We start from the raw sequence: 14,000 nt of genomic DNA on the forward strand, positions 1-14,000 counted from the left end.
ACTAATTTGGGAGTTTCTTGTATTTTTTTTTCTGGGCAATCAACTAGGAACGTAGAAGTCTTACTAGCTATAGAATGAAAGCCCAGGTAGATTGAGTCTCATGGCAAACTGAAATCACAAAACAATTATAAGAAAACTTTAAGCTGATCACGGTGGGTGCTAACTCAAAGTTTAACCAAACACTTAGTGACCGCACCTCAGCTTCATTTCCCTCCCTCCTCCCCGTCCCAATCAATCTTGCTTTGTTGTCCCCTGTGAACTTTTTGCTTTTTACAAACATGCCATGCGATCTTCTCCCATGCCTCCATGTGCCACCCACACTGCCCTACCTGGACACCTCACCCCTGTCTTCCTCCATCTTCTCACAGTGTCTCCATGTTAGCTCCAGAGACACCTTTCAGAATGTCACTGGTCGCTCTAGGCTGAACTTGAGTTCTTCCCCAAAGTCTACTTATTATCTCTCTATAGGACTTAGAGCCTTTGACTCTCTCATTACTTTCTTTGCATGCTCCTATCTTCCAAAGGACTGCGAATTTGCAGAATAAATGAGAATCTTAATTTACCAAGACAGTGGTAGATAGTAGGATGTTAACTTGAGGATGGAGGCTAAAGGAGCATGCTACTTGTTGGAATAGTACAGGAGAGCAAGCCTACCATAACCCACGGCTGAGAGAGACTGTAACTGGATAAAAGCAGACAAAGCCAACAGGACCCCAGGAGAACAGGATTAGAATTAAAAAGTGGAAAGATGCAGCCTAGAGAAAGTTGAAAGCAAATATGCCATGGTTATACACTGTTGTTTTTTTTTCTCTTTTTTAACTCTAGGTCAACTTTAGAGGTAACCTTAAGTCAGCAGAAGAAAAATACCTTTCAACAAAATATGAATTATAACCTATCAAAATGATTATCTTCATAATTGTTACCAGCCCTCCCCCCAAAAACCGCCAAATTATTTCATTTTTCCATCGGGCCAACTCGCTGTTCTTGGTAAGTATCATTTTATTCTCTAAATTGCCTTCAGAGGTCAAAAGCAAACATCTTCCTTTAATTCCTACTGCTCACTATAATTACGAGTCATTCTAGTACTCTCTAACCCCCTACTAGTGATGAAGAAGGAGAATCCACATCAGCAATTACATCGTGGCCTATTCTAAGCTGTGCTGAAGAACTAGTCATTTCACCATTAAAGAAAACAAAACGTGGATCCTTGTTCTCCAGGCCACTGAATTACCCTGTGCTGGAGTCGACATAGAATTTCCTCTGGGATGGCTGTCTCTGCAGTTCTTCCATTGACTGCACCGGCTCATAGTCTTCCATTTTGGATAAGGAACCATTTTGCCGCTGCAGAAAGCCAAAGGTGACTTGAAAGCTTGTGTTAGAAGGATAGCAGAGGCCAACTCGAATCCAGTCATCCCTTCAAAGGAAAGACAAAGGAGTTCACTCTGGAGCTAGTATTTGTTTAGTGTGACAGCATATGCAAATTTGAACCACTGACATCCTTTTTAAATTGGAGCTACTGATAATGGAAGCCCTGAACTTTGATATACCAACAAATCATCCATGTTACCCAAATGTTCCTTATCAATATATTTACAACAGCAATAAGACCTACAAAAAAAAAAAAAAAAGATTTTAACTGGACTTGTGAAAGTGAATAAAAGTGGGGTACAAAATACTTAGACGCTGGCAAGTTAAGGGTAAGCTGATATAAGCATGCTTAGATGGAAACACTAATAGCTTAGATGGAAACACTAATATACAGTGGTAAAACCATTCTCAAGGATTTGTTTGGTGAGGCACCAGTGTCTCACACTTGTAATGCCAGGTACTCAAAAAGTGGAGATCTGGAAAATCACAGTTCCAGACCTGCCCAGGCAGAAAAGTCAACTAGATTCCATCTCCAAAATAACCAGCAAAAAAGTAAGGCTGGCGGCAAGGCTCAAGTGATGAGTGCCAACGTTGCAAGCAAGTTAGGCAAACATGTAGACCCGAGTTCGAACCTGAGTACCACTCAAAACAAAATGCTCATTAACATATTATCACTTGTTATAATGTTAATTCCTAGAACCAAAATTGCTGGATATAAGAGTATATGCTTTTTTAAATAAATCTTTTTGACATGCTAGTAAATCACCATGGTATTTTTTTTCTTTATATCCTTAATCCTGTATAAAAAAACCATTATGCTTGGGTGTAAGTAGCTCACACCTGCAATCCTAGCTACTCAGGAGGCTGAGATCTGAGCATGGCGGATCAAAGCCAGCATGGACAAGAATGTCTGTGAGACTCTTCCAATTAGTCACCAAAAAGGTAGTTCAAGCCCCAAGACCGACAAAAAAAAAAGATACTCCTAGGGGAGGAGCCCAGGGTACAATACCTCTGAACATTTAAAATACTATTTATTGAAAACCAGGAAAAATTTTTGGTATTGTATGTCTATGTTTGCTCCCTGACTCCCTCTACCCCATCCTGGGGCCTGAACTCTGGGCCTGGGCGCTGTCCCTCAGCTCTTCAGCTCAAGGATAGAGCTCTACCACTAGAGCCACAGGGCCACTTCCAGTTTTCTGGTGTTTTATTGGAGATGAGTCTCATGGGCTTTCCTGCCCAGGCTGACTTTGACCCATAATCCTCAGATCTCAGCCTCCTGAGTAGCTAGGATTATAGGAGTGAGCCACCAGCACCTGGCTCTTTGGTAACTTTTAAAGCATTATTTTTAGGCTTGAACCATGACCTATTTATAATCATACTGACTTAGAAAAAAAGATTACCGGTCTTCCTCTTCCTTCTACCCATCACGTAATTCTTACACGATCTTTTAGCTAATTACACAAGGAAAGTCTGACTATATTTCAAGCCCACGCAGAGTTCTGAAACTTCTAGGCTCACTTTTTTTTTTCATATTAAATGTTTTTACTTGCTCAGGGTTCAATGAAAAGCTTGTATGACACTTTATGGAGCTGGCCCAGAACTGACTGTAATATCTCACTTCAAACTCACGATCCAGTTCCTTATTAAGTTTTTGGAATACTGGTCATTTTTCCACATTGCTTCTCCATCCTCCCTATTTTTAATGTTTCTTTCATTAACTTTCATGCAACTGACTGGCAGGATCAGACTAGGATTTAGGAAATCTCACTGTGGATAGAATTGGACTGAGGACTGGATACAGGGGAGAACAGGGTTGGGGACAGGGCAGGAAGGGCATGGTGGTTGCTAAGGGATCTAGGCAAATATGTGAATGGCCTGAAGTGAGTCACAAACAAGGCAGGAAGGACTGAAGAAAGATTTGAAGGACATGAATGAGCCAGGATCAACAGGGTTTAATTATTATTAATGGGAAGAGAGGAAAAATTCATGATCAGGAGTGAATACTGGGGGGGGGGGAATGGGAGAGGGGGGAGAGAGGGAGAGGGAGAGGGAGAGAGAGGGAGGGAGAGAGAGAGAGAGAGAGAGAGAGAGAGAGAGAGAGAGAGTGTGTGTGTGTGCGCGCGCGCCCTGGGGCTTGAACTCAGGGCCTGGGCACTGTCCCTGAGTTTTTTTGATCAAGGCTAATGTTCAACCACTTGAGTCAGCTCCATGTTTGGCTATTTTGGCAGTTACTTGGAGATTAGAGTCTAATGGACTTTCCTGCCTAGGCTGGCTTTGAACCATAATCTTCAGATCGCAGCCTCCTGAATAGCTAGGATTACAGGCTGAGCCACTGGTGCCTGAGTATGGATTTTTGACTTGGAAGACAATGTCAGTAGGTACACAGAGAAGCGATCAGTGAGAAAGTCTTGGTTTAGTTAAAAGTGTGTACTAGAAACCTATTTCACCAGGGCATCTGTCACCAAGCTTGCTCATTGCTGGAAAACGACCAACTTACAAGTTCCTCTCAAGTGACAGCCAGCTGCGTATTTGAAGTGAGAACTGACAGGTCAAAAGCTTTGGGCCACTTAGGTGAATAAACCATGGCTATTTTCAGTACACATCTGAGCAGTTTCACAGAGTCCCATGAGTTAGCAGTCATAGATCTAGACTGCTTTACTTCTGCCTTTAAAATATAGCTAGTTTGTCCTATCTGTGGATTCTACATCCTCAGATTCAACCAATTGTAGATGAAAAATATCAGGAAAAGAATTGCAATCATACCGAAAAAAAAAAGGAGAGGAGCTTTTATTTCCATATTCCCTACACAACATAGTACAACAACTACTTACGTAGCTTTAACATTGTAAGCAATACGGAAATGACAAAGCACACAAGCTAATATGTGCAGGCGTTAAGTAGAATATTCTGCCATTGTATATAATGATGTAAATAGTCACAGAGAGCAGTAATTTCAGGGGAGGGGGGAGCCGGAACCGGTTTCCACATAGAGAGAGATGTCCATAGTGCCCTCCCCCTTCTGTAATTAAACTTCCTGTTGCCTTCTCTGAGGTAACTGTGTTCTTATTCATCAAATCCATTCTTCCTAAAAAACAAGCCCTTTCTCAACCCTTGGCTTTTGTAACTGGTTACAGACTCACCATTTCCTCCCTGGTTTATAGCCCTACTCCCCTGGCATGCTGGGAAAACCTGACTATATTAAACACTAAAGCATATTCAAAGCCAGGCACCAGTGGCTCACGCCTGTAATCCTAGCTACTCAGGAGGCTGAGATCTGAGGATCTTGGTTCAAAGCCAGCCTGGGCAGGTAAGTCCATGAGACTCATATCTCCAATAAACCACTAGAAAACCGGAAGTGGAGCAATGGCTCAAGCGGTAGAGTGCTAGCCCTAAGCTGAAGAGCTGAGGGACAACGCCTAGGCCCAGAGTTCAGGCCCCACAACCAACAAAAGCAAACAAAAGAACAAAAAAAAATCCATATTCAAATAGAGCCTTGGGACATTATCAGAACAGACAGCTGAAAAATCAAGAAAGGGTGGAATAATGCTCAAAGGCAGGACAGGAAATATCTGGTGTCTATGCCTCAACTCTTCTACTTCTTATGATAGTTATTACCAATCGATAACATCATTTTCTTCTCTCAAGTCTAAAGTAAATCTCAAAAATATTTTTAAATTGTCCAAATGTTCATTTGTAAAACCTTATAAAACTTCTTCCCACCCTAGCCACAAGAAAATAAAGTACTGAGTAAACCTTATTAAAACCTACTGTTGCTGGGCACTGGTGGCTCACATCTATAATTAGCCACTCGCTGTTGTGATCTGAAGATTGCGGTTCAAAGCCCCCCACCTCCTGGCAGGAAAATCTATAAGACTCTTACCTCAAATTAAACACCAAAAAAACTGGGAGAGGAGCTATAGCTCAAGTGGTATAGCACTAGCTTTGAGCAAGAGAAGCACAGGGACAGCACTCGGGCCCCGAGTTCATGCTCTGGAGAAAGAAAGAAAGAAAAAGAGAGAGAGAGAGAATAAGAGAGGGGGGGGAAAGGAAGGAAGGAAGGAGAAAGAGAAAGAGAAAAAGAGAGAAAGAGAAAAAGAGAGAGAAAAAGAGAAAAAACAAAAAGAAAGAGAGAAGAGAAAGAGAAAGAAGGGAGGGAGGGAAGAAAGGGAGGGAAGGAGGAGGGAGGAGGGAAGAAGGAAGGAAGAAAGGAAGGAAGGAAGGAAGGAAGGAAGGAAGGAAGGAAGGAAGGAAGGAAGAAAGGAAGGAAGGAAGAAAGGAAGGAAGAAAGGAAGGTAGAGAAGCGAGTCGTAAGTAATCCTATGGTTGGGTTGTAGCATGCAGTTCAGTGGAAGACCACTTGGCTGCCGTGCATAAGGCTCTAGGTCTGACCCCTAGCAGCACAGGAAACTAATAACAACAACAAAACCTGTTATGAGATAGCTGTTCAAACGCAATACCTCAGTCATCAAAATGACAAAGTGCTGTCAAAGTGACAAGACTGCATTTGTGCAATCTCTAAACTCCATCCACACAAAGCGACAGACGCTCCACAGGAGGAGGGAAGGGCGTGACACCGGCAGGAGGAAAGTCGTTCCTTTCCTCCACTCAGTGACTACTCGCTCAGTGACGTGCAAGGATAGGGATAAACACATACTTGTTGAAGTTGACGAGGTAAAGGAAAGTCGTCCGTGGGGCCGGCCCGTTCCAGTGGATGGTGTAGCCTTTCTCCAGCATGATGACGGGCTGGTACTGGGGAAGGATGGCCTTCTGATTGATGCCCCGGAGCACCATCGGGTGGGATGGATACTCATCTCGCGTGATGGTCACACTGAGATTGGGGCTGCTCCCCGTCTGTATATAGATCTTAAAACAAGGAAATTAACAATGAAAAAGAGTAAGAGTTCCAACAGCTGAACGACACTATTCCACAGAAAGTCAAAGGTCCCTCCTCTGACAAAGAGATTCTCTGATCTGTGCCCGATTAAAGAACAGCAGCCAACCATATCCTAAGCCACACTTCCACACAATACAGTGTGCTTCAACTAGACATGGCTGAAAACAAAAAAACAGACCCTGGTTCTGCTAGCCAAGACCTTGCTCAGCAGTTCCACCACCACAGGCCAGCTTATTCATCAGAATATAAAACTTCTGTGGTTCACACAGCTCCTCAAAGAAATCCCTCAATCTGAAGAACACATATACAAAAAAAAAAGGAAATTAATATGAAAACGGATATCCCTCCCTTCAAATCGAAGAGACTTTCTACTACACCAACAGAGGAAATTTTATATATCTTGAGCTACAGCTTTCCATTTTCCATGACCTACTCTAACCCAAGAAGTCATTTTTCACTCACTCATTCAAAAAAAAAAAAAAAAAGTTATATAGCAGTCTGCAGCAACTGGAAAAACATGTTAAGCTGAGACAAATTTGAAAGTCCTGAATTTATTCCAGTGGCATTTGAGCCTCTTTCCATGCCAAAACAAAACCTTCCCCAGATGCATGCGATCGTTAAGACAAACTCCAAATCCTGTCCTGAGACCAATCAGTACCCAGGAACTAAATTCTTCCGGAGAATTAAAACATTCACTGAGTGTTGACATTTAATCTAGACTACTTCAGAACTTCTCTCTGTGTTTTCTTCCTCTTTTGTGTTTGACAATGCTCCTGACACCATTTACAGATTGAAAATAAAGAAAGGAATCACACTTTCACACTCTATTTAAATACACACTTACTATAGGCTTTCCTAGAACAAGATTTTCTGTGAGAGAAGAGACACGCGGGCATCTTGGGCTCCTGTCCCCGACGGAGGAGGATCTGAGCTGTGCTTGGCTGAGTAAGGAAAGGCCAAGCCCAGAGGACACACCAGGGCACTGGTCTTTTCCTGAGGAAGCCACACAACACAGAAGGGCCTCCGACTCCTGCCTCAGCCTCCTGAGTGCTGGCGGGGACAGTCGGCACAAAGCACCACACCCTCTTTACCTGTCTGTTGCTAAATCTGACCTTTCATTGTCTAGAATACTGGCCCAAATACTCTGTACCGTCAACGTTCTGAGCAACCAGTAGTCTGCTTTACTATCTCTCCCATCGATCCTACTCTCCCTACTTTGTGATTCCTCAACTAGGAGCAGCTACTTTACCAGGTACCTGACCTTCAAGCTCAATGCTTCCTATAAATGCATTCAATGTCCACTGCAGCCTCAGACGGAAGGAACTCTCACGGATCCCAATTACACCTGGGAACAAAGTACTTTTAACTTGCTCAATTCATACCCTAGGAAACAAGAACACTAGATCCAAACCCAGCCACTCTGGGCTCCGAAGTCCTTGATCCTAACTATTCAGACTAACTTACAAATGAGCCTCCTGGACTCGGTATTCAGTTGAACTACACACTAGTATAGTAACTTCAGAGACTGTTTCCAAGTCTCTGCCATCTCCTTCTGATCTTCACAGAGACATTATATCCTAAGACAATGATGAAAAATCCCATGGGTTCCTTCGTAGTCTCCTCATTTCTAATTCCAGGCTCCAATTCTGGGCTGTCTCTGAAATCAAAACTCCCTCATTAAGGAACCATAAGGACCTGAAAGAGAAGGATAAAACTCCCTCCCAGTGCAGAGAGCTGGACTGTGGCAAGGAGACTGGAGTGAGATCACCTCACTCCTCCGTGATTCATTTTCTCACCTATTACATTGTTTGGGGAAGCCGTCAACTAAGTACTTCTTTACCCCTTTCCTTGGCTTTCCTTTCTTTCCTTCCTCCCTTTCTCTACTATTCCCCTCCCTTCCTCCCTTCCCTGTTTTGTTCTTTCCTCTGAGCACCTTAAGAAGCTGTAGCAGCCTCACAGAAGTAAGGCTGCCGGAGTCAGAGGGGCTCAGTATGAGGCCGCATGCTGGACCTACCTGGGCGTAGGTCCCACTGCAGACCACCGCATTCCACTTGGTGACGTTGACGCAGCTCGGATGGCGGATCAGGTAGTTGTCCATCCTTCCCACATAGGAGTCCTTGTATCCTGTGACAGAGCCATCGATGTCATGGAAGATGGAGTTCTTATCGCCATCCAGCTCGCAGTCTTCAAACCATGGGCCAGGCTTGCCAAAGAACACATTCAGAGAAACCTAACGGTGGTGAAAAACAAGCAAGCAAACAAACAAAAAACAGAAAATGAGGGCTCCTGCTAACACACCAGCCCTACAACAAGATAACAGCTTTTCAGTTAAAGCGGTTTGGTTTGGTGGCATGCTTCACTGTGGCCAACTATGATATCTAGTTGCTCCCTACATAATTAATGACGAGGTTGGAAAACAAAACTTTTGAAAACCCAGTGAAGCTCAAGTGAAATGTTCAGTCCCTTTATTTACTGCTTTGCTCTGATTAATCTGTGATAATTGAAGATTGAGGTTTGAAACCAGCCTAGGCAGATAAATGTAGACACTTATTTTCAGTAAACCATTTCAGAATTGCATCCATCTTCCTTCTTTCTTCTTAGCTATCACGAATTATTACAGAAATGGAGGTGTGGCTCAAGTGGTTGAGTACCAGCCTTGAGCTAAGTAGCCAAGTGAGAGTATCCCAAAATTGACACACACACACACACACACACACACACACACACACACACACACACACACACACACACACACACACACACACACACACACACACACACACACACACACACACACACACACACACACACACACACACACACACACACACACACACACACACACACACACACCCCTCTTCTATCTTCATTCCCAATTATTTTATCCTTTAATTCCCCAGAACTCAGGCAAATGAAATACCAAGAAGGAACCAAATTTCTAAGTGGAGATGAGACACCTCATCCATTTATTTTACTGAACTTCCCAATCCTATGTCCTCTTGTTCCTGTGACTCTGACAGTCCCCCTGTTCTTAAGTCATTTTCATGTTCAAGGCATTGATTGACTGCATGTAAAAAATAACTCAAATCACAGAGTTAGCATCCCCTGGAGCACACAGGATAGAATGCAGTGGTTTAGGAGCTCCTTTAATACATATTTTTCTTTCCCATCATGGAGATTCTCTGTGAACCTGATACAGGTAGCTCAAGCTTGTAATCTTAACTACTAAGAAGGCTGAGAGCTAAGGACTGCAGTTTGAAGCCAACCGAGGCAGGAAAGTCTGTGAGATACTTATCTCCAATTAAGCACCAAATAAACCAGAAGTGGAGCTGTGGTTCAATTGGTAGGGTGCCAGCCTTGAGCCAAAAAAAAGCTCAGGGACGGTGCCTAGGCCCTGAGTCCAAGCCCCAGTACTCCATCAGCCTCCCTTCCCCCCAAAGACAGATTCCATGCAAATCTTAGTTTGTCTTTAGAAATACAATGCATGGGCCTCCTTCTTTCCCTACCTCCCACCATCCCTGTGTAAGAGCCATGAGGTCACACTTACATGTGGGCCAAATTTCACAAGAGAAACGTTATTCTTGGGGGTCGTCTGCCAGGAGTTCTTCATGAGGAAGCCAATCGCGCTGCTGTACCTATCTACCGTTGGCACGTACTTTGTGAAAGTACTTCTGGTGAGATGAATGGGCCCATCATAAATCTGAAAGCCTCTAATAGGGAATGTCCTGTTAAAATACACGGTTTTGTTTAACGCACACAGACCGGTCTCCTTAATAGCATTTGTTTCATAACTACTGTTAGATGACCTTTAAACAATAAGCAAAATACCAAAACGTAGTGATCACCAAAGCAAGATCCTTGATGGGATGAAATATATAGTGTGAAAGATGAAAAAGGGTAAATTCAGATCATGAATGCTATAGAGATAACACAGCATATAACACAGTAGAGTTTGGCTTCCTAACTCAACTCAGTTAGATGCTTTATTTGGAGTTAGAAGTATAGAGTAGAGGTGGAGCCTAGTATACATTACCAAAAAAAAAAAAAAAAAAAAAAAAGTTCTATCTGATCATTCATTCTTTAGCTCCAAATCTCAAGCCAAGAAAACAAAAGACAAATCTGTGCTTCTGTGCTTACACAGAAAGAACCTTTTGTTGTTCTAAGAAGAGACAGTAAAAAAAAAAAAAGGTGAAATGATAAATCTTAAAAGTCTAACAGCATAAGTCCTCATGGCATTTCTAATTAGACAGCAAAAATCTGGAAGTAGAAGTGTGATTCAAGTGGTAGAGCTCTAGCCTTGAGTGAAAAATGTAAGCAAGAGCTTGAGGCTCTCTTGAGTTCAAGTCCCAGAATTGCCAGAGAGAGTGGGGGGGAGGGGGGGGGCGGAAATGTCAGAATTTCATTACATCCATTTTCCTTCTTCTTAACTATCATAAATTATTAATTAGAATTAATATGAAAATCCTACCATAGTCTGAATTTCTTGGGTTTCTTCTTTGCCTATTAAAATGTTTAATGGTTTTCAGAGGATTTGTACAATAATTATTTTATTTATAACATGGCAATGTTTTACAGTAAAAGCTTATCAACTAGCAAGAAAACCAAACTGCCTGGCTGAAAAAAAACCTATGTACCATATTAATCAAAATGTTTTTACTTACTCTCATGGAAAAGATGGTAAAGAGTTAGTATAACAAAGACTGGACCCATTAATCCACGAGAAAGTTTTGTCTCAGAAAACTGTCCTTAGCAAGGGAACAATGAGAACTTTGAAATAAAACTGGAGGCAAATGCAAAATAAAAGGAAGAGAACTGAATTGCCCAGTATCATACCACACCTATATAGCTTTATTTTTTTGCTTAGTTTTCTCTTCTTTAAATCTACCTACAGAAATAGAAGAGAGACTACCACACAACTCTAAAAACACAGCATAAGCCATACTCAAGCCTATAATCCTAACTACTTGCAAGATGGAGATCCAGCAATCACAGCTCAAGTAATTAAAGTTCATGAGCTTCCATCCCAATGTCTTACCCATGTACAGTGGCACATGCCTGTCATCCCAGCTACAGAGGAAGCCCAAGTAAGATCCCAATCTAGTCTGGCCTGGTGATAAAGTGAGACCTTACCTTAAAAATAACCAACACAAAAAAATCAAGGCTGTGTGACTCAAGTGGAAGAGTCCATGCCTAGTAATTATGAGGCTCTGAGTCTAATCCTGAGATCCACAGAAACAGGCTAACAAAAACCAACTCAGCATTGAAGCCAAACTAAGCCAAACTACTTTTAATACATCACTCATTTGTAAACCAGGAAGATGACTGTGCACACCTTTACGGTGCTTTGTGAAGATTAGATAAATATAAAATATATGGAAGAGGGTCTGTTATCATAAGTATTAACTACTATAAACTTCTGAATTAGGGCTGAGGGTATAGTTCAGGGGTAAAGGACCTGTCTGCTATGTATGAGGCTCTGAGTTCAATCCTCAGCACCACAAACAAACAAAGACAAGACATTCATGAAATTCTTTTTCTAGCAGCTTCTACAGCCCAACAGGGGTTTCTCTATAGAGAGTAGATATTGCTCACTATTCCACAATGACAAGTACAAGGGCAGAAAAATCAATCATAAGTAATCTTCAGTTTGAAAGCAGTACCTTTCCCGTTCCCCCATTTAGTCTCAGCCCGAGGATCCTAGGTGGCATTCCCGCACTAAGCTGATTCTTGACCAACTGGGCAATGGGCTCAGAAGTGGTCTTTAGCATATGATCTTTCTCTACCTGGTTTTCTCATAAGTAACACGAGCACAAACTCAAACTAGGTCTCTGAACTGAGGTATGGGTTATTAGTTAACAGTTCCCTAAAAGCTTTGAAGAAGCTTTCCAGTGCTAAGGACTGTTTCCATGCTTCTGATGATGACAGAAACATGCCGACAGCCTTCCCTTCCTCCACCACACAACCGCAAACACTATTAACTGCACAGCCCTACTAGGTTTTGAGCCAGCTTTGGCATCAACCAACTCTCATTTTCTAGGACTCTTTTTCAGTAGGTAATTTTCTTTTTCCAGTGCCTATTTCTGAAAACCAACAACCTAGACTGAGGGAAAACAGACCTAATGTCATAGTTTATGGTTTGGTAACTCTCTCTATGCCTCAAGAAAGCAGAAAACCACCAGCTTATGTAAGCTCTTATGTAAGTAATCAGAGACAAGGATGGCTTCTTGGTTGATGATGGGATCTATGGAATGGATAATTATGAATGCTCCAAAGTTCCAAGAGGATAGTACACACACACACAACAATGATACGAATGAGAAGATAGGATGAGAGTCTCGATAGGAGGAGGCAATCTGTTCAGGATGATTATGGAACCTTCCCTAAGAATTAATTTTCCCTTTTATTAACTTTCACTCACACAGTGCCAAAGTAATGCTCACCTGTTTCTAGGTAATGTCCGAGGCTTCTGGTCAAGTCCTCCAGTGCCCATATATTTGTTCTGACCACCCTGAGATCCCAAATTCCTGCTTTCTCCAACAAAAAGCGATTCAGATACCTCCTGGCTAGAGCCTTCATCACTAGGGAAGCTTCCATCACTGTTAAGAGGAGGACATTCATTAGACAGACTTCCTCACGAAACCTTAAACTTAACCTCCAAAAGGAAGACAAGCTACAATGTAAAAATACCTAAGAAGCCGGGCACTGGTGGCTCACATCTGTAATCCTAGCATCTCAGGAAGCTGAGATCTGAGGATCACGGTTTGAAGTCAGCCCGCACAGAAAAGTCTATGAGACTTTTATCTCCAAAAAAAAGGGGGGAGCTGGGAAGGTGGCTCAGTGGTAGAGCGCTTGCCTTGCATGCCTGAGGCCCTGGGTTCAATTCCTCAGCAGCACATAAGCAAAAAAAAAAGTCGGAAGTGGTGCTGTGGCTCAAGTGGTAGAGCACTAGCCTTGAGCTGAAGAGCTGAGGGACAGCGCCCAGGCCCAGAGTTCAGGCCCCATGACCGGACTCAAGCAAAAAAAAAAAAGCCAGAAGTGGTGCTGTGACTCAAATGGGCAAGAGTTAGCCTTGAACAATCCTGAGTTCAAGCCTCAGGATTGGCAAATAAATAAATAAATAAATATCTAAGGATTATTTAAAATCCAGTACCTTTTTCTAATACACATTCTCAAGTCCTTGAAAATTTAAGCTGTGAAAATATCTTCTATAAATGAACATATAGCTTGAAAATTACATAGACACAAATGAAATTTAAGTTAGGAGCAACAACTGTTTAGTCTCAAGCAATAATATGGTAAATGATAATGAACTCGCCCAGTATACAACAATTAACTGACAGATAGAGCCAACTGAAAGGTTTTTTTTTAATGCAGAGAAAATATAACATGAGAAGTTTAGTTCTTAAAGATGACTATGAAATTAAAACAGCTTCTAAGAAGAAAAACTGTTGGTTTTTAATCTTTATCCTATGATTCTCTTTTTCTTTTAACCCCATACTTTTTATTTTGGTGCTGGGATTGGGATCTGAGCTCAGGGATTGTTTGTTTATTTTTTTGTTTTGCCAGTCCTGGAGCTTGAACTCAGGGCCTGGGCACTGTCCCTGAGCCTCTGTGTTCAAGGCTAATACTCTACCACTTGAGCCACAGCATCACTTCTGGCTTCTTCTGTTTATGTGGTACTGAGGAATGGAACTGAGGGCTTCATGCATGGTAGGCAAGCACTCTACCACTGAGCCAC

General features: G+C 42.2%; 1 protein-coding gene across 5 annotated transcripts in view; it reads right to left on the bottom strand.

Moving 5' to 3' along the window:
• Positions 1-14,000, bottom strand: part of Cemip2 (cell migration inducing hyaluronidase 2) — a 75,046-nt gene that overhangs the window by 12,556 nt on the left and 48,490 nt on the right. For all 5 annotated transcript variants that reach the window (XM_070035739.1, XM_070035738.1, XM_070035741.1 and 2 more), the window contains exons 15-19: positions 12,703-12,858; positions 9,810-9,987; positions 8,277-8,492; positions 6,023-6,231; positions 1,232-1,414 (exon numbers count right to left, since the gene is read on the bottom strand). In XM_070035739.1, coding sequence (XP_069891840.1) covers positions 1,232-1,414; positions 6,023-6,231; positions 8,277-8,492; positions 9,810-9,987; positions 12,703-12,858 — 942 coding nt within the window. The remainder of the gene's footprint in view (positions 1-1,231; positions 1,415-6,022; positions 6,232-8,276; positions 8,493-9,809; positions 9,988-12,702; positions 12,859-14,000) is intronic.

This window comes from Dipodomys merriami, unplaced genomic scaffold, assembly GCF_024711535.1.
Source record: "Dipodomys merriami isolate MVZ:Mamm:240054 unplaced genomic scaffold, mDipMer1.0.p SCAF_26, whole genome shotgun sequence".
In the NCBI taxonomy this organism is placed as follows: Eukaryota; Metazoa; Chordata; class Mammalia; order Rodentia; family Heteromyidae; genus Dipodomys; species Dipodomys merriami.